This window comes from Podarcis bocagei (assembly GCF_964188305.1).
Source record: "Podarcis bocagei genome assembly, chromosome: 11".
NCBI classification, from domain to species: Eukaryota; Metazoa; Chordata; class Lepidosauria; order Squamata; family Lacertidae; genus Podarcis; species Podarcis bocagei.
The window spans coordinates 42,242,862-42,261,969 of NC_138136.1; the positions used below are offsets into that span (position 1 = coordinate 42,242,862).

Below are 19,108 nucleotides of genomic sequence, written 5' to 3' on the forward strand. Positions count from 1 at the left end.
TCCATTGTTTCCTCAGGGCTGGAAGAAAACACATGAGGTATCTTCATATTTGTCCTTAAATGTAAATTAAGATATCCACCTTTTTAACATTTTGAATTAACAAAACAAAACCCAACCACAACTGGTTGTAAATCTTAACTGAATCAATAGGGCATGTAAATTCAAATCCGCTAGGAAAGTTGTCCTGAGAGTCACACAAGGGACAATGTCAAAGGAATATTTACACATCTCAGAATTGTATCCAAGCAATTGTGCTCACAAACACAAGTACCAATAATTTTACTTATTTATGTAATTTATATCCCGCCCTTCATTTGCAAGTAATTGGGGGGGGGGGGGTCACAACAATAAAAATACACAATGAAGTCAAACAAAAACCTGAAAACAAGCATGACAATATACAAACCATGTCATCTGTTCTTTCCTAAAACTATGGCAATGTAACTCACTCTTCATTCCCCAAAGGCCTGAAGCTAAGAGGAAGGCTTTCAGCTGTCACCAAAAACTATATGTGGGAAAATAATTGTGTGGAATACAAGTACACTTTTTGAAGCAACCCTCAGCTGCATTATCATTTGGTATGATTGATATCATTAAAATAATTAAAATGTTAAGTCTCCCCATTACTGCTTATCCAAGGAAGTTTCTACATAGGGAGAAACAGTCTCATAATCACACTGATTATGAGTCAAGTATCAGGGTTATATGAAGGACAAGCAGACACATAACATTTTCTTAGAATAGGCTACTCTGGAAGTATCCTGACTGTGTTCCCTTAAAATATATTCTATTTATCCTCTCCATCCTAAAGTTCTGAAAAAACATTACACACATCTGCAGCAATTACTGTCAGTTCACCACCCTGATTGGCTGTCTTCCCCATGATGTAATCTATGCTCCCTGAATGATTTCCCCTGAAGTTCCTGTTCTTAATTAATAAGGCAATGATTGAATATGCAATAATATTCATGCAGTGTTTTCATGCAGTATTTTTAAAAAGGCAAGTAGCCAATTTGTTTGAAAGGTTGAAACATGCAAAAGGGTCAAGAGAGTTTTGATTCACTAGTATATGCATCAGCCACTACAGACATGAACCACAGAGGAAAACTATCTGAATCAAGTTACAGATAGGTAGCCGTGTTGGTCTGCCATAGTCAAAAAAAAATAAAAAAAAATCCTTCCAGTAGCACCTTAAAGACCAACTAAGTTAGTTCTTGGTATGAGCTTTCGTGTGCATGCACACTTCTTCAGATACACAGCTACTGGAAGAAATTTTTTAATTTTATTTTATCTGAATCAAGGCAACATAAATCACTGTACACTCAGAATTGCTTTCTATCATTTTTGAAAAATCCCAGAGAATAGGTGAGGAGCCAGAAGCAAAAAATGCAGTGATTAGATGATGTAGACTTTGAAAGAATGGCAATCTGGGCTGCAATGAATAAAAAAATGAAGTTGCATTAATAGAACCATAGCTTCCTAGCCACTACTAGTAATAGCTTCACTTTATTCTGCCCTAGTCGGACCTCATCAACAGTCCTTTATCCAGTTCTGGAAGCTGCATGCAAATTATCAGGGATAAGTGGTGTTACAGCCATCTGGAGATGCTCTAGCTCTGAATTTCCTGCATCAAGCAGGGGATTACACTAGATGGCCTACAAAGTCCCCTCCAATTGATCAGATCTATCAATAAGTGTGGGGTTAAATAATTTATTTACATCAGGTTTCAGGTATCATTTCCAAACAAACATTCATACTAACTAACTGGCAGAACAGTTAAAATTTATTTGTTTTAAACTAATTACAACAGGTTGTATCCAATGCTCTACATGCATTGTTCTGTGGGCACAGCTGCACTTCCATTTATTATTCACCCCATGAACACCCCCAAAACAGTGGTGGCCCCTCCTCAACCATCCAAAGCCAAATCTGAACTCTTACCTTTGTATTGTTGCTATTTGTATACCTGCTGTTGTATACCTGCTATTGTATTGTTGCTATGTGTATACAGTTGTACCTCAGAAACTGAACGGAATCCATTCCGGAAGTCTGTTCGACTTCCAAAATGTTCAGAAACCAAGGTGTGGCTTCCAATTGGCTGCAGGAAACTCCTGCAGCCAATCAGTAGCTGTGGAACCCATGTCGGGCATTCGGGTTCCAAAGAACGTTTGCAAACCGGAATACTCCCAGGTTTGTGGTGTTTGGGAGCCAAAACGCTTAACTTGCAAGGCATTCGACTTCCAAGGTACGACTGTACCTGCACCAATCAGCATAAGTACAGCTTAATTTTACTGTTGGTGTTCCATAATACAGAAGGATGTTATGTATTTTGTACTTTATCCATCTTAGTGCAACTTATATCCCTTCTGCTCGCAATAGATGAGCTAAAATACAATCTACGGTAGAAAACAACTATAAATTAATTTACAACTTTCACCAGAAATTAAGCTGCATAATGGCTTCCTAGGGATACTTAAAAGCATATGTTGCCAATATGTTACACTCTAACCAAAGCTTTAACAAGTTTGTCAATGATGCATGCTTGTGTTTACAGGGAGATACAAACCTGACAGTAGAAATAAGCAAAATGTAGCCTTTTATCAGTAATTCAGAAATCAATCTCAGAACAAGGCTTGACAATAGAAGGTCTTCCCACCATTTGTTTAAAAAGGTATGATGTGACCCAGGATCTGATCTCTCAAACCACTTTGAATCACATACATAGCTTTATAAGGCAAGCTAATAAGCTGCTGCTTCTCCAAATAATTTTGATAGGACTAGTAGAACATTTAATACTGCATAAATAAATACACAGCAATTACAAAACAAACATATAGAAAATGGACATTAATGCGCAGAGAAGCATTAGCTGGATTACAGATTTTAGTTGGATTACAGATGTGAATTAGTAGACAGACTACAACTGAAATTATTCTGTATAAATGACTAATAATAATTTGGAATTCTGGATTTTATATGGAACAACTCTGGAAAAGTGCATTTGTGCTCATGGCATTATAGGATAGGAATGATGACAAAGAAATTATGAAAACACATACACATACACAAACTACTCAAAATTACAGTATTTTACTGGAGCTCTCCAGATTCACTTCAAAAGCTTGCAGTTGATAAAACATAGTAACACCACACCCAGCAGTGCATTTCTCATTTTGGCTAAATGAACTACCTATATTTTGAATTCCCAGTTCTCCCATGGAAAGTGTTCTCAACTAGGAAGGATTAATTAGTCCTGTTAAGTGGGGTTTATGCAATGGCCACACATTTGAAAAACTTCATCTTATTGTTTCATGGACTCTACAAAGTGAAGTTACCAGTTATACATTACATATTTGCATAATGGATGCTGCTAACAGCAAAACAAAAAACATTTCTCCCATTTTAGCTGCTTCTTAAGGCAAGGTGAGCTACTTCAGCTCCCACAGCCATATTCAATATATATTTGCAAATCTAGATGGCACCATCTCTCATTTTGTTTTGTTCTCATTTTAGAACTGTCAAAAAATTCTAAAATACTGTAACAGGATAACTTGCAACTATCCCATAGTTTTCACATTGTAGAATTGTTGCAATGTACAATATTTTGGCGGCATTTTTTCTTTGTGGGGAAAAAATACTACATAGATGTGAAATGTACAAGTGCTTTGGAGGAAGCACGCAGTCTGCTTATTGGGCTGAAAGGAATCTCAGCCACCCTGCTTAAAAATATTAGCAATAAAGTATTAACAACTTCACGTAGGAATTGTACTTTGTACTACACTTCCCCTTTGTACGAGACATTTCTGTAGAATTATGATAAACTGCTTACAGGATTGAAGCCTACAGCTTCTCTGTGCAAAGGTAAGCTGTACTGTATTAATGTATTTTCAGAGATAAAATGCTTGAGCTACTTGATTTCACCCACTTTTTAAAATTAAAAAGGCTGTTTCCTTAATGGTTATTTTTATGTCTTATCCATCAACATGACCCAATCATGGATATTGCCTCTTCATCCAGAAAGGCAATATTAAATTAGGCATTTAATAAGTAAAAAAGCTACAGCTAAAAAAATTTCTAGATATAGGAATGAGGTTAAGCATACTATAGGCTAGTTAACAAATATCAATCTCACTGCACTGCTGAAACACAACGAAGCACCTGGTATTTAATATTAACAAGAAATATTTGCTATATACTGGACCCTATCAAACCTGTGAAAACCATTACAACAAATGCTCTTGGAACCTCTTCTATAACTACTAAAGGATTTATAAATTTAAATGAATTTCACATGTGTGTGTGAAAGTGTAATGAGGATATCCAATAAGATTCTCCCATATATGGAGCAGTAAGTCAACATTTCAACGTTGATGATTTTGCCCAATGCAACAAGTTCTTAAACAAATGAAAAAAGAACCTGAGAATCCTATGTGAAAGATACGTTTTTGCCAATGCTTTACCTGTCATTATTCCCCTGTTACAACCATGTAATGCTGTATTGCAAAATACAGAATAACACAATACGAAATGTTCATTTCCCAGAAACATTTCATTCATGTTTCAGCACTAAGTCTCCTCAACTAGCTTATCTGCACTGGGAAGGTTTTTCACTGACTACAAATCATTTCCTCTGGGTTTTGTTTTTTTGCAAGTTGCATATAATCAATATGAGTATGTCTGCCACTGTTGATTAATCAGTGGACCATTTCTAGAACTAGTGTTTACTAGAATGTTGGTGCCTGTTTAATTAACAAGACTTTAAGAGCCACAATGGATAGTTGTTAGTATCAAAGCTAAAACAGTCCCTGACCATCAGTTAAGCCTCCAGGGAGCAATTTATTACTGTCACACAGGGCTACATTTAGTTGTACAGTAATTTTAAAAATAGCATTGATACTAGCACTAATGCTGCAAACCTAAGCAAGCTTACTAAAGTTGGTCCTACTAAAATTAGTCTGTTTTGGTTCAGAGGAAATGCATTTATGATCAGATTGCAAGTCCTCATTTATGAGCAGTCAGGTCTGCTCTTCTCAGATTAAGCTCTTTTCCAGTGTGCACTGATAGCAAGATCTGCACCACCAACCCACAGCACAAAGTTTCTGAGGGCAAACAGACCAAATGTGCCAATCCAAAGCAGCAAGGCTACACGGTTTAAAACTGCAACAGAAAATCTGAATGGTTTCAGCTATGAATTAAAAGGCACTCCAACCATCTTGTGCTTTTTACTTTAATAGCCACAGCTGTAACCTGCGCTTCTCTCTCTAGAATAAGAACAGGGAACATTTTGCAATGTCAACGCTTGAAACAAAACATGGCACACAATCTCCTACAACGTGAGCCACCGGACATCGCATTGCAAGTTTCTTAGCAGAAATAGGGAATAAGGCATGCATGTCTATACATTGCATTCTCTCTTAAGACGACCCACATAAAAAAGACAGTTCGGCATTTTCAAGCTGCAATGAGGTGGAACAAGGCACCGGGGGCGGGAGAGAGAAACGCTATCGTGGTTCTTAAATATCAAGAATGGCAACTCCAGGGGATTGCAAACTGCGACCAGATTGCTAAATGATATGCATGTCAACGAAGCCGAAATATTGTTTAAATAGAAACGCACGTTAAAGCAGCTTCCCCCCACAACTCCGGATCCTCCTGCCCACAGCGAAAAGAACTGCCTGCAGAATTAGCGGGTTTAACCGCATTGCAACTGAATGGCTGATACATCCGGTCCTGGGTCCTCCTCCTCTTCCACCACCACCAGCAGCAGGACAAATTCAAACTTCAAAGCCTCTCTGCAGTCGCTGGGCAAATATCAAGCAGCCTTCAGCCCCGCAGCGCCCACACATTCCCAGCACTTGCAACACCAACGATCTCGAGAAACCGGGGGGGGGGGGCGCGCACGGGGGTACCTACGAAGAAATGCAACCGAGGTAGCGAGGGAGGAAAAAGCCACGGTGCCAAAACAATGCTTTCCCCGGGAAAGAAGCAGCGCTGCAGCCGAGAGCGACCCCTGGCAAGTTTTCCTGGCGAAGCCCAAGCTCACCGTGCAGTTTTAAGTTACCGCAGGCAAGGCGGCTCAGCGCGAGCGTTTGCAAAGGAGCCCGGGCATTGCACGCCTCCTTCCCGTGCAGCACCTGCCCACAGAGCGGGGTCCCTTTCCTCTCCCCACAGGCCCAGCCCAATGCCCGGGGGAGATCCCGCAGTTCTCAAGTGTCACCGCCCTGCCCTGCCCCGACCGAAATCAGACCCCCACACTCACCCTGTTCCGCCCGGAGGGGGCGGCGGCTCCACGGTCTTCTCGGCGGCGCCAGCTCCCGCAGCTTGGCTCGCGGCGTCCGGCAGCGGCGCGTCGGGGGAGCCGGCGAGGAGGAAGCCGCGGCTTGGGGAGGACGCGGGGCTGCCGGGGGTCGAGCGCGGCTGCGCGGCCGGCGGGGAAGAGGCGGCGGCGGCGGCTCCCGAGAGGCAGAGGGGCAGCTCCGGGCACTCGGCGGGCTCCGGCAGCCCGTCCAGCTCCACGCTCCGCACTTTGCGCAGCTGCTTCCGCCTCCAGTCCGAGCGAGGCTCCCGAATGCCGCCGCCGCCCGGGTCTCTCGTCAGGAGCCCGCCGCCGCCTCCAGCGCTCCCAGCCCCGCCGCTCCTCACAGACTTCGGGCTCCGGGCGGCCGGGACGGAGCAAGAAGGGGAAGCGGAGGCGGCGGCGGCGGCGGCTTCCTTACTCGACGATAATCCGACCGAGGAGGAGATGCGACTCGCAGCCGCTACAGCAGCAGCAGCCGCAGCAGCAGCCGCCGACCCTCCTCCTCCTCCTGCTGCCGCCGCCATTTTCTCTGGCGGCTCGCATCACATCCCACACACCACTCGCACTCCCGTCAGCCAGTCACACCGGGCTCTCTGAGGCGCGCGCGGGCGGGGAGGGAGGGAGAGGAGAGGAGAGAGAGCGAGGGAGAATGGCACGGCACGGCGGCCGCTGGCACGCAAGCGGCGCGGGGCTGCGCAGGCTGCGTAGCGCCGCGAGGAGCGCAGGCTGGGCGGGCCCAGGTTGAGGGGGCGGGAAGAACGGAGAGAGGAAGGAGGCGATAGGTAGGCGGCAGGGAGCGGAGAGGCGCGCCTCGCGGCCGGGCCTGCCCCTCGCTCAGCGCCGCCTCAAGCCGGCCAGGTACTGGCTTGGTTGTGGGAGCTCCGTGTCGGAAAAAGCAAAAAAACAAGCGCTCCTCCGCCTCCTCGTCCTTTTCCCACAGCCAGACTGGCTCTGTCAGCCGCCCTGCTTTAAAACATTAGGGAAGAAGGTTCTGACTCCTGCAATCCCGTGTGTGTGTGTGTGTGTGTGTGTGTGTGTGTAGTTATTTGTTGGTATCACTCAAACGACGAGCAGTATTAGCGCTCTCTCTCTCATATCTCCTAAATATCAACATCCAGGCTGGTTGTTTGTTTGTCTGTCTGTCTCTTTTAAAATAGTCTTTCCATTTCCAAGTGCGGAATTCCCCCACCTGCACGTGAGAAGCGGCACCTCCCATGCCATCACCTCCGGGCTCTTGCCACTCTATTCTGCTGCATGTGTTGCATTTGGCCTCACACCCTTTTCCTTTTATGGAAGTCAAGTACCACCCCAGTTAGATGCATCTAACTTCAGAGCACGTAGTTTTGCTTTTCTCAACCACCCTTGAGGCTTGTTTATTTGTTTTGTTTTTACAAGCAAGTGGTGTATAAGTTTCATGAAATAAAAATCATTCTCACAATACCTATTCAAGGATTGGACAATTTTGTATCTCCCCCCCCCCTCATATTTTTTTAAAGTTTTTGTTTCACAGTGTTTTTTTGCTCTGGGTCTCTAGCTATATAGCTTGACCTTATTGGGTGGTAGATATGCAGCATCATGACAGAAAAGGAGTAAGACCCTTACTTACTTGGGAGTAAACTCCACTGACATGAACACAAATTTACTGAGCAGATACGTATAGGTTTTTTCAGAGGAGTAGCCTTGTTAGTCTTTTGCAGCAAAAACAACAAAGAGTCTTGTGGCACCTTAAGGAATAATACATGTTTCATGGCATAAGCTTTTGTGGACTTGAGCCCACTTCATCAGTTACATAAATGCCAACCTTACATTAGACTAACATAAAGGATTATACTGCAAGGTTGCAGTCCTGTGTACATTTACTTGGAGGTAAGTTCCTTGAATTCAAATAGAACTGAATTCTGAGTAAACATGCTAAACAAATGAGTCATTGTTATTCCTAATGACATGAAAGGCCCTTCGATTTTACCAAGGGTAAAAATCTTAAATATCTTCCAACAATTTTGTAATTTCTCAGTCACCATACATCAAAGGACACACACTCCTTTTAATTATTAGATTTGCATCCTTGAACTTTGCTGAGCCCACTGTCATTGACAAGTCCTGCACAAACCCATGAATAGGCAGAGTGGCATCCTGACACTGCAACTCAGCAATCATGTAATGCAACATTAGAGTGTTACACATGCCAATCCCATTCTTAGTTTCTCTGGAATGTCATTTGATAGTCTCCTCTGCCCTTTTCTCCCATCTGCTCAGAGAAACAGTGATGAGGTGTGTGTCATTTGTCCTTAGCCTTACTGTTTGGAAAAACAAGGGACCAACCCATCTGCTTGCCGCGGTCATTCACATATTTAATAAGTGAAAAAGTTGCTCCCATGATCAGCACTGTTCACTAAGCATTCATCCTGATTTGTTACACCAGGTTTGTAGGGAGGTTATACAATGGTAACTGTTCCATGAGCTTTCATTCTGATTTGTTTGCAGGAGGTTATGTGACACTATCAAGCAATATCTTACACTTTCCAGCACATTTCCCAGACACTTTTCTTACTATAAAAAAACTGATGTTTAAAAAATGGGTTCTTGCATTATAGTGCCAAATCCACTTTAGGTGTGCAACCACGATTTGCCAGGATATGATTGAATTGCACAGTAAAATAGTGACATCCTGGAAGCATCGACTGCCAACAATATGGGCAATCCAGCATCATAATGCTTCTCTGTCATTTACATGTTCCATTTGCAAATCAATGTGTCAAGACAAACTTTTAAAAAATGTGTAGGTTTCTTATTTTAGACAGCTCCTAAAGTAAGTGTAATATTTTGCAGATAAAAAAATGTGTAAACTGGAATCTTGAGGAATATATTCAACTGAGTATCTTCCACCAAAACCTCAAATATAAAACAACTTGAAAAACAGCTTAGCTGAAATGTATAACTTCCATTTACTGTATCTGTCTTTGCAAAATATTGATTTTGACTCTGATCAGAGATTACTCTAAAGTAATTTATCTTCCATGCAGTATAAAGCACCCTTTAAAGCTTAAGAATTTAGCTGACCATATGGAGGGGGGGGGGTAAAAACTGATTGCTACAGGAAAATAATGGAAATCTTTTTGTACAGAAGAAACAGATTTTATCTTTTAAAAAATCATTGAATCAATATAGCTACTTTATATTGTATATACTTTATAGCATTATTATATCTACTTGTGTTAATACTGGTTAATTGTTGTTTGAAAAACAATATTTTTTCATGGAAATAAGGACAGAACATTACTTTATGATGGGCGCCCCAACCTTTTGGGGCCGGGCATATCTGGAAACCTAACACACTGTTGTGAGTATCACAAAATACCCATTTCACAAACCTAATACACTATTGTAAATATCACAAAAGACCCATCTCACAAAGCAAAACTGGTGATGCTCAGAACCCCCCCCATAAAAACTCTACACACACCAAAAGAAATAAAATACAGACCCCCCACAAAGGCAACCACAACTAAACAATAACAAAACAAAAACCTCATTTTTTAAGAAAAGCAAGGCCCTTGGCAGGCATCAATGGGGTGTTCACAACAAACTTAGGGGCTGCTGCCAAAAATGAAATATATCCAACTGAGTGTGTCTCTGCAATAATGGCATGTAGTAACTTATTTTGATGTCATTGTGCCATACATTTCTCTATTCCTGAGAATAGCAGCTAATGTGGAGCTGAGACAAGGAACCACATAAGATAACAATTTCAATATAGGGGGTAAATTTTACTGCATGTTATAGAGGGAGGGAAAATGACACATGTTTGATGACAGCTCTGTGTTTCTTAAGTTGTATTAATATAAATGTAACTTCCCCTTGCAAGCATTTGTGCTTAAAATTCCAGCCCGTAGTTAAGCATCTTCAGATCTAGTAAATAACTATCTGCCTTACCTCAGTCTTTTCCCATTTTTAAAGGAATGTGTCTTTAAAAATCACCACTGGTTCGGCATGATTTAACATGATAATCTACATTTAAGAATTTACGATATCTCGCTCCAGAATTTTAATGTAGTTATTACAATTTTGTCAAAATGAAAATAGAATGAAAATGAAAGGGTTAGATACATTTTTCATGCCCTGCTGTTTAGCTTGCAGTTTTAAGCAGATGTAAATGATGGTAGGATTAACAGACTTTTATAACTCATGGAAATCTGCCTTGGAATGATTTGGCATAAAGGCTACAGTTCTATTATATATATATTTAAAAAATACCGTATGGCACCATGGCATCAACAAAGCCTTCCCATTCTTTCCCCAACACCTTGCGGGGAGGGTCCCTAAAAGATGGTGGCCATGCCGTTAATTGTCTTCTTAATGTTCCTGCCATTGTGCTCCAGTAGATCTCTGCCAAACCTTTTATTCAACTGGTTCTACCACTGCAAAAGCTGGCTGGCTGCTGAGACTGAGGTGGGCTTGGGAAACACGTACCAGCTTCTTCTTCTTTGATGAACACTTGTAGCCGTGTAAGATTGTCTTCCATGAACACAGTATTAACAGTGAGTCCATAAGTGACTGTGGAGGCCAATTCTGGGTCCACACGTCCTTCCACAGTGGGGACATAGGTCTCCGGGTGGGAGTTGATCATGGTGAGGATTTGCCAAGTGTGCCTTCCTCTTAGCACGTATCTCCCTTTCGTCCTGAGTTTGAGCGTCTTCAAAGCCTATGACATCTTTGGTAAATGCTGTTCTCCAATTGGAGCGCTTGCAGGCCAGTGTTTTCCAGCTGTCGGTATTTACTCTACATTTTTTTAGATTTGCCAGCCACTGGCGGAGGAAGAGGAGTGCGGGGGGAGTGCACTGCCCCCGGCAGCGCGATCCTGGTAGGGTGCCATTATGGCTGTCCCCTGCAGATAGCATGCCCTGCCCCCAGAACGCATGCCATGCCCCTGCAGGCGGTGCACCACGCCCAGGATGCACACACCCCCCGCAGGCGACAGCCCCGCCCCCGCCTGCTCTCCTCTCCCTGGTGCCAGAGCATGAAGCTCCGCCACTGCCACCAGCATTACTCTTTCCATTTTAAAGTTTGGAGTAGAGTAGTTGCTTTGGAAGATGATAATCAGGCATCTGCACAACATGACCAGTCCAACAGAATTAAAGTTGAAGAATCATTGCTTCGGCACTGGTGACCTTTGCTTCTTCCAGTACAGTGACATTAGTTTGCCAGTCTTACCAAGTGATATGTAGAATTTTTTTGAGACACCATTGATGGAATCTTTCAAGATGGCATTTATAAGTGGTACATGTTTCACAAGTGTACCGTAAGGTTGGTAGTACAATAGCTTTATAAACAAGCATTTTGGTTTCCCTGAGAATGTTCCGGTCCTGAAACACTCTGCACTTCAGTCAGGAGAAAGCTGCACTCACAGAGCTCAGGCAATGCTGGATTTCCATAACTGTCAGCCATTGTAGAAAGATAACTGCACAGGCAGGAGAAGTGATTGACACTTTCCAACATTACACCATTGAGTTGTGTTTGTGGCGTTGCAGAGGGGTTGTTTTCTGCCTGTTGGTGTAGCACTTTGGTTTTATGGATGTTGAGTGAAAGGCCAAGCTTTTCATAAGCTTCTGCTTAGGATGGTTTGGAGGTCATCCTCTGAATGTGCACACACCACGTTATCATCAGCATACCGAAGCTTTATAACGGAAGTTATGGTAACCTTACTCTTTGCTTTTAGCACACATTTATTGAAAGGCAGAGAGACTGGAAAGAGCAACACAGAACTCCACCAATTGGAAGTGGGATGATTAACATTTATGAACCATAGATATTCAGGAAGGAAACCTTCAGACAGCACATTTCCATCCTAGCAGATGAAGTTACTAGCCTGGTAGATAGCTACCTCTGCAATCCTCCTTCCTGTGCCCCATAGTGTTACTCACATGGTCTTACAGTATTACCTCAGCAGTCAGAAACCATGGCATCCAAAAAACGTGCCCTGAAGTTCTCTCTCCTTGGTCCTCTAACATATGGGGCAGGATTCTTGTAGATAAGTGATTCAAGTTTGCTGCACCAATTGTTGGGTGTTTCTGGAGGTCTGCTTGCCTTTCACCAACACCATGTCATCTTGCACATCACAAAAACAACTTTTACGGACCTAAACATTGCGTTACTCTGGGACCGATTCCACAATGTGCAGATAATTCATTCATTCTCAATGCCCTTAGTGTATTCCTAAACAATGTAGTCACAGGGGGCTCTTGGTTTCTTGATCTCCAGCTGGTTGTTTTAAACTTCAAATATAGTACCTTGGTGTAACATGAAACTTTAAAAAGTTTCCAGCGTGTAACTTCCCTCTGAATTACAAGTGGCGACAACCAGGGCTGTTTGGGTAACATAAGCCTCTCGCCGGCACCCTAAGCTTGGTGTCATGCAACATTTGGAATGTAGTGGCAGTTGTGGAGAGAAAGTTATATTCAGGAGCACACTGAGATTACAGTACAACATACATTTACTTAGTATTAAGTCCATTGGTTTCAACAAAACCTACTGCCCTACTGTCTTACTATGAAGTAGGATGAGACATACTGTGTCTACCCAGGAAATTCTGAAGGAGTCCTGCAGTAGATGGCCACATTAAATGGAAGCCCTGGTGGTAATGATCAGCTAAAAACTAGTGTTTTTAAGAAGAGGAAAGGGAAGTAAAATCTTACTCAAACCATTTTCCAACTCTCTTAAAAATGATGGCTTGTCCTCAGCCTAGATGGCCCTAATCATGGTCACTGTTTCAGTATTTCCAATTTATACAATTGTTTACGTAATAGTTGGCAGGGGCTGGAGGGAGTTGTAGTTCAACAATATCTGGAGGTTTGCAAAGGCTGATCTTGAAGTATAGTTTTTGCTGACCAACACTGCAGATATGGATCAGCAAGAGATGTTATTAGCCTCTGGATGTGGGGATGCTTAGGGAAGTGGGAGAGGAGGGGTGGAGAGATACTTGCTTGTCTTCCAGGATGCTTCTCCTTCTTTGCTACTATTGCAACCCCGTGGCAACTTCCTACAGATACGCATACTAATCAGAGAATGACTGCAGCACCAAATGATACTGATTGGGTGAAGCAAGCATCACACATCCAAATACCAAAGGCAGAACTTTTTTTTTTTACCTGACATCACCTCAAGCACAATATTTCTCAGTGCAGGCAGTTCACATGTTTCACCTGCAAGTCATCAAGGGATACAGCATTGAGAAAAGCAAATGCACTTGTGAACCACCCCTACAGTGAGATCTCTGTAGTGCTTGCAATCTAAATAATAACAGGCTACAATCCCAGCAACAGTGCTTTAAGGAAGAAGGACTAAAACAGTCCTCAGAAAAAAAAATGTTCTTCCTCTTCTCTGTTCCTCCAGCTGCTCCCTTTTGATCCTGCTGCTGACACTGGCAAGAACAGCCCAGTGAACAAACAACCACCAATAGCAGCTGCAGCATCCACAGGACAAGGCAGGGAAAGCACAGACACCCAAGCAGCAGTAAACATAGAAATTAGGCCAAGTCTCAGTGGTGAGCCGCACTATGGTTGTAGGCTAAAAACCAGCTGCATAGTGCAGCAGACCTCAGCACACATCACACACAGGACATGAAACAGCTTCTAATATTGTTTCCAGTCAAGTGACAGTTCTGCAACATTCCCCGGGCAGGGTTTTGTAAAATCAGTTAACCTTGTTTGCAAAATGTTATTTTATTTACTTACTAGATTTCTTACCCTGCCATTCACCAAATATCCCAGGTCAGGGTTACCACAATATAATTTGCAGTTGTAAATCAAATAAATAAGTTAAATAATTTTTTTTAAAAAACCTCCTCCCAATCAGTATGAACATTAATATACATTAGGTTACATATATTCTGCACTTTAATGTGCCACTCAGTATTCTCAACAACTCTCACAATTAAATCTGGCATCCTAATTCCATGCTATCACGCTTAAGAACTCTGCTTGATGAATTCTGGCATTCATTGGGCTAGAATCACATTCCTTTGGGCCATAAGCAGAAACAAGCCTTTGTATGAAACTCACTGATGCTATTTCTACACCTAACCTGTCCCACATGATTGTTGTAAGGCTAAAAAAACCCCCTACTGTTTTGAGTTATTTGGGACGACAGCAGGGTGCAAATGAAACAGATAAATACATTTATAGCTCTAAAAATGTGTAGAATGCTAAGAAAGTTGAATGTTTTTCATCTTAACTTTGTGACTGTTCTTCATCCTAAAGTTCTGATTGGCTTGAGAATCCTATATAAAATCTCAGGCTAGTTCTCATTTTGGGGTGGTTGTTTCTGTACTTGTTTGCTTTCTGCTCCAACTTTTGCCTGATGCATCTACCTTGACGCTAGAGCCTATCCCCTTGCCGTGCAAAATTAGCAGCCTTCTCAGACACTTTACTACCTGACTATGGTAATCACTTCATCCCTTGAAAATAAACCTGCCAGATGGTCCCAAATGGAATCCTGGCTTTGGACCCAAACTTGGGACGGCCTCTATTCATAAATGCTATCCAGAATGACAGCATGATTTCTCTCCTAAAACTATTGAATATGTACTAAGTACTAAGGCCCACAAAACTGTCAAGGAGAATAAGTAAACCCAGCAGCAACATTAGTGCCTGCTCCATCATGCACCGTTTTCACGCCAAGACTATGTCAGTTCCCTCTTGCTCCATTGCATTAGTAGTTCAAACAGCTACCTGCAGAGATTACGGAAATGGAACCAGCAGGCTTCTTGAACAGATAAAGGCTAGAGGCAACAGCCAGAATCTTTACTGGCTGCAAGGCCAAGGCTGTCATTGCCTTTCCCCCAAATAAGGACGCCATTTAAACAGCTCTTGGTTATTTAATACAAACATCATTTATAGTGAAGCTATTCCAACGCCAGCTCATTGCTTGCTCAACTGCCTAGATGTTTGGATTTTGTCTTTACCAACTGAGCTCTCTTTCATATTCCAAATCTTTAGTTAGATTGTACATGCTGTAGATTTAGAGCAGGGACAAATTATTATTCGCCCTATTTTTTCATTTGGGGGTGCACTTTGGCAAGCAAAAACGACAAGTGGAAACTCGCCCCATGGAGACTTCTTGGCGAGTCCACTCAAAGGGGGACAAGGACTATGAGACCACAGGTGAGCTTGATCCAGGAAAAGGGTCAAGTGGTCAAGGCAGTGCTGAGCTGGACTTGAGGGAGGGAACTGAGAGGTCTGTCAGGTGACATCCCACCCCCCTATTTCCAAACCTCCCCACAGAGCATGGAGAGCTGCCTGCTTCGGCTCCTTCCTTGCCTCTGGCTAACCATAAATAAATAGCTGGCCACCCTAAGTAAGAGCATGAATTTCCAAATTGCTACTGTCCCAAGCTTGCAAGGGAGCACCCCCTACCCCAGAAACAAACTTGCTAACTAGAAAGTACATATGCAACTGATGGCGGATGCAGTTGCATATCCAGATGGGAATTTGCAAATCCAGTTCCCATTGAATTTGCTTATTGTGTCTATTTGAAGCAGGTGGGCTGTGCATGTCCACCCAGGCCACTAGTCACATTCAACACCTTGATGTGTGTATCTAAGTAGAAATGTTGATGCCTGTGAGAATGAATTAGTTTCCTAATGTGACACATTCACATCACGATGTGCTTGTTACATGCCTCATGCGTTTGCTTTGGTCTTGACAAATCCAACCCTTTACCAATCTATTTAACATTGGTATATATAGGGAGCATTCCAAGAGTCATAACTTGGTTACTTCCCTGGAGCAAACACAACAAAAACAGTCTGTAGGTTAAACCGTAAACTTCTACCAAAGAGATTCGCCTTAAATATTTAGAAGGTCGTAAGTCTGAATTCCACTGATGTCTTGCATTCAACTCTTCATGTGGAGTCTAGGAAAGTGAATTAAATATTTGCCTGTAGAGACTGAAATTTGCCACACAAGTGCATGTTGGCACTTGGCATTTTGGAACAAAGCAACTCGTCTCATTGTTCCCATGGGACAAGTGTTTTACCTGATCCTCTTCAGTTAAAGATAGCTTTCCTTCATTTTAGCATTTTGGATGTCAGCCTGTGTACACATGGCATTTTATTCTAGAATCAATAGGGACTTGAGTACTTGGTTTGTTTTCTACATAGCCCACAGGCTGTCCAGATCTACTGCATATTTTTTTTGTCCCTGGAAAACACTTATTAAGATATTCATTTCATTCTGAAAATGAAAGCTTGTTGCAGATTGATTCTGCAGGTTATACTGTACGCTGTCCATTTGAAAGTGAATGAAAACAGATGTAGGTGGTCCTGGCACAGAGGGGTGTATTCAAATCTGCCCGATGATGCTGTGGGTAGGTGTATACCAAGATCACAATCACTACTTCCTTCTTCACTCGCCTGGGGCATGTGCAGGGGAGAAAAAATCATGGATAACCTAATTAAGGGGAGGATTTTCAAATGCATATTGAGTAATCACACCAGTCCTGGTGGGTGTCAGGACCTAGAATCTATCTAGATTGACAGCAGCATGTTTATGGTGAGCATTAATTATTCCAGACTAGGGGGAGAAAACTAAATTTTGTGCTAGAAACTGGTTAGTGTGTATGTGGACTCAGTGTGATGAAGTAGTTAGAGCACTGGTTTTAATTTGGAAAGACCTGGCTTCAAATTCCAGTTTGGCCATTGAGCTTTCTAGATGAACTGGGACCAGTCATTCTCTCTCAGCCTAGCATGCCTGCCTGCCAGGGCTTATTGTGGCATATTTAAAATATTACATCCCTCCTTTCAAACTAAAACAGTCATAAAGTCACATATAACCAATTACAAACCATAAAACTATAAGAGTTTAAAAGAACAGTGTATACAGCAGTAAAATGATAAAGTTAAGAAATAAAGCAGCTACAGTAAAATTGGGCAGCAAGTGATAAAACTAAAACAATACAACATACCGAGTTATATCTAAGTTCTAAAATCAATGGACTTAAGTTGGTCTTATCCGTTAATTTCAATGGGTCTGCTCTGCGTATGAATAACATTGGGCACAACTTACTGTTAAAAGAAGTGTGAGTGCCTAACACCCACAAGGGTAGGTTCCAGATGCTCCTGGTTAGGGGCAGCAAACTAGGTTGAGATACCACCACCCAAAAGAGTTGTTCTGAATGTATACTATGAATAGCCTTTCTGTATTGCTCTGAGCTCTCTGGGGGACGTGTAATTTTCACATATTAACATAAGACTCTTTGATTGCCTTGGACAAAACAGTGGTGCATAATAATAAATTAAAAACTATAGGGGATAAAATGGAACCCTGAGGAACCCCACACTGAAGGCTCCAAGGATCTGAGGAGCACTCCCAAAGTATCAATCTCTGGAGTTGACCATCCAAGTAGGACTGGAACCACCGCAAATCATTCCATACAGGTATTCTATATTGGCCTGCAGTCTCACAGGAAACATTTTTTCAGATTCCCCGCCCCTCTTCTACAGATAATTGGCAGTAATTTAAAATACAACAGTAATCATCTACTATAGTTCATAACTGCTAATTATTGCTATGTGAAGAGGTTGTGCAAACACACAATCATCCAGCACCAAATTATATAAACCATATTGTATCACAAAATAGCAAAATCAGCAACTCAGGGCAATCTTTATCAAAGTGTAACGTAAATATACGTATGTTGATTAACAATGGCTCTACCATAGTTCCAAATCCATGTCTTCCAGGAACATTTAATTGGAGGAAAACAGCATGAGCTTTAGCCATCATATTAGCATTCATCTGTGTTGAGAATTAACTAGTGAATACCAATTATTCCCGAAGTCCCACATGTGTGGAGAACTACTACTGCCTGAATTAAACAAACAAACAAACAAACAAACATGGTGCTTTACTGACTCTTTAGCCAAAACAGCTCCCAGCAGAGTTCAACACAGATCTATGCAGCATTTGCAGTGTGGGAAATATAGGTTGTTAGACCTTTAAATGTCCAAGTATTAAGCACTTAAAATTGTGCTCCCCAGCTTCTACCCCTCTCAGAGTGAATAGACCACAACCCTGAGTAAATTTAAATGTTTTACTTACAGTAATCAAAGGTCTCACTTATGTATCATTCAATGCTACGGCAGAAACAACATAGGCAAGGTATTCCTGCTGACAAAATTCAGAATTTAGTCTCAAACATGTGTTTTGAATCTGGGGCTCCAGCCTCAGAGGTCTGCTCAGCTTACATGGTTCAAAAGGAAGAAGAGGGAGAGAAAGGGGAATAGGGAGCAGACAATACTTCCTTCCTCCCCGAAGGTGAGGGGTGTAATCTAGCCGTGCCTTCTCTAGAAATATACAGTTCTATGGTCCTTAACCACCCCCTTCTTACTAACAATTATGCACAGTTACATTTGACTGCACATAACCTCCCGCAATCTGCCCCTCTGCAATCTCTACATAACCTGTAGTTTGGGCCTAAGAAGCAACCCAATCTTAACTCTGAAATAGCAAAGAAAATTTCAATCAATACATCCTCTTCCATTACTATCTGAACTTGGTTGACAAGCAATTTAGGACAGTTAGTATCGGAAACAATATTTAGATCAGTATCCAAAGAATTGCACAACTAATTCCACCACACCTTGGAGCAAGTGGACGGGGTTCACCTAATGAGTCCTGTCAGTGGAAATGCAGTGCAAGGACTTTTGTTTGCACAATGGGGTTTCCACCCTCTCTCTCCCCCTCATTCAGTGCCCCCCCCCCATCATCTCAAGGGTTGCAGAAAACCCTCAGAACAGCACATGCGGGAGAAGGG

General features: G+C 42.2%; 1 protein-coding gene across 2 annotated transcripts in view; it reads right to left on the reverse strand.

Annotated features, from left to right (window-relative positions):
- The window catches only part of MAP3K1 (mitogen-activated protein kinase kinase kinase 1), a 58,257-nt gene extending 51,369 nt beyond the window's left edge, over nucleotides 1–6,888 (reverse strand). Inside the window, exon 1 of one of the 2 annotated variants that reach the window (XM_081212639.1) lies at nucleotides 6,260–6,888. In XM_081212639.1, the coding sequence (XP_081068765.1) occupies nucleotides 6,260–6,822 (563 nt within the window). In that variant the 5' untranslated portion in view covers nucleotides 6,823–6,888. The remainder of the gene's footprint in view (nucleotides 1–6,259) is intronic. The other variant, XM_081212638.1, reaches the window with a different exon arrangement.
- Nucleotides 6,889–19,108: the final 12,220 nt, after the last annotated feature.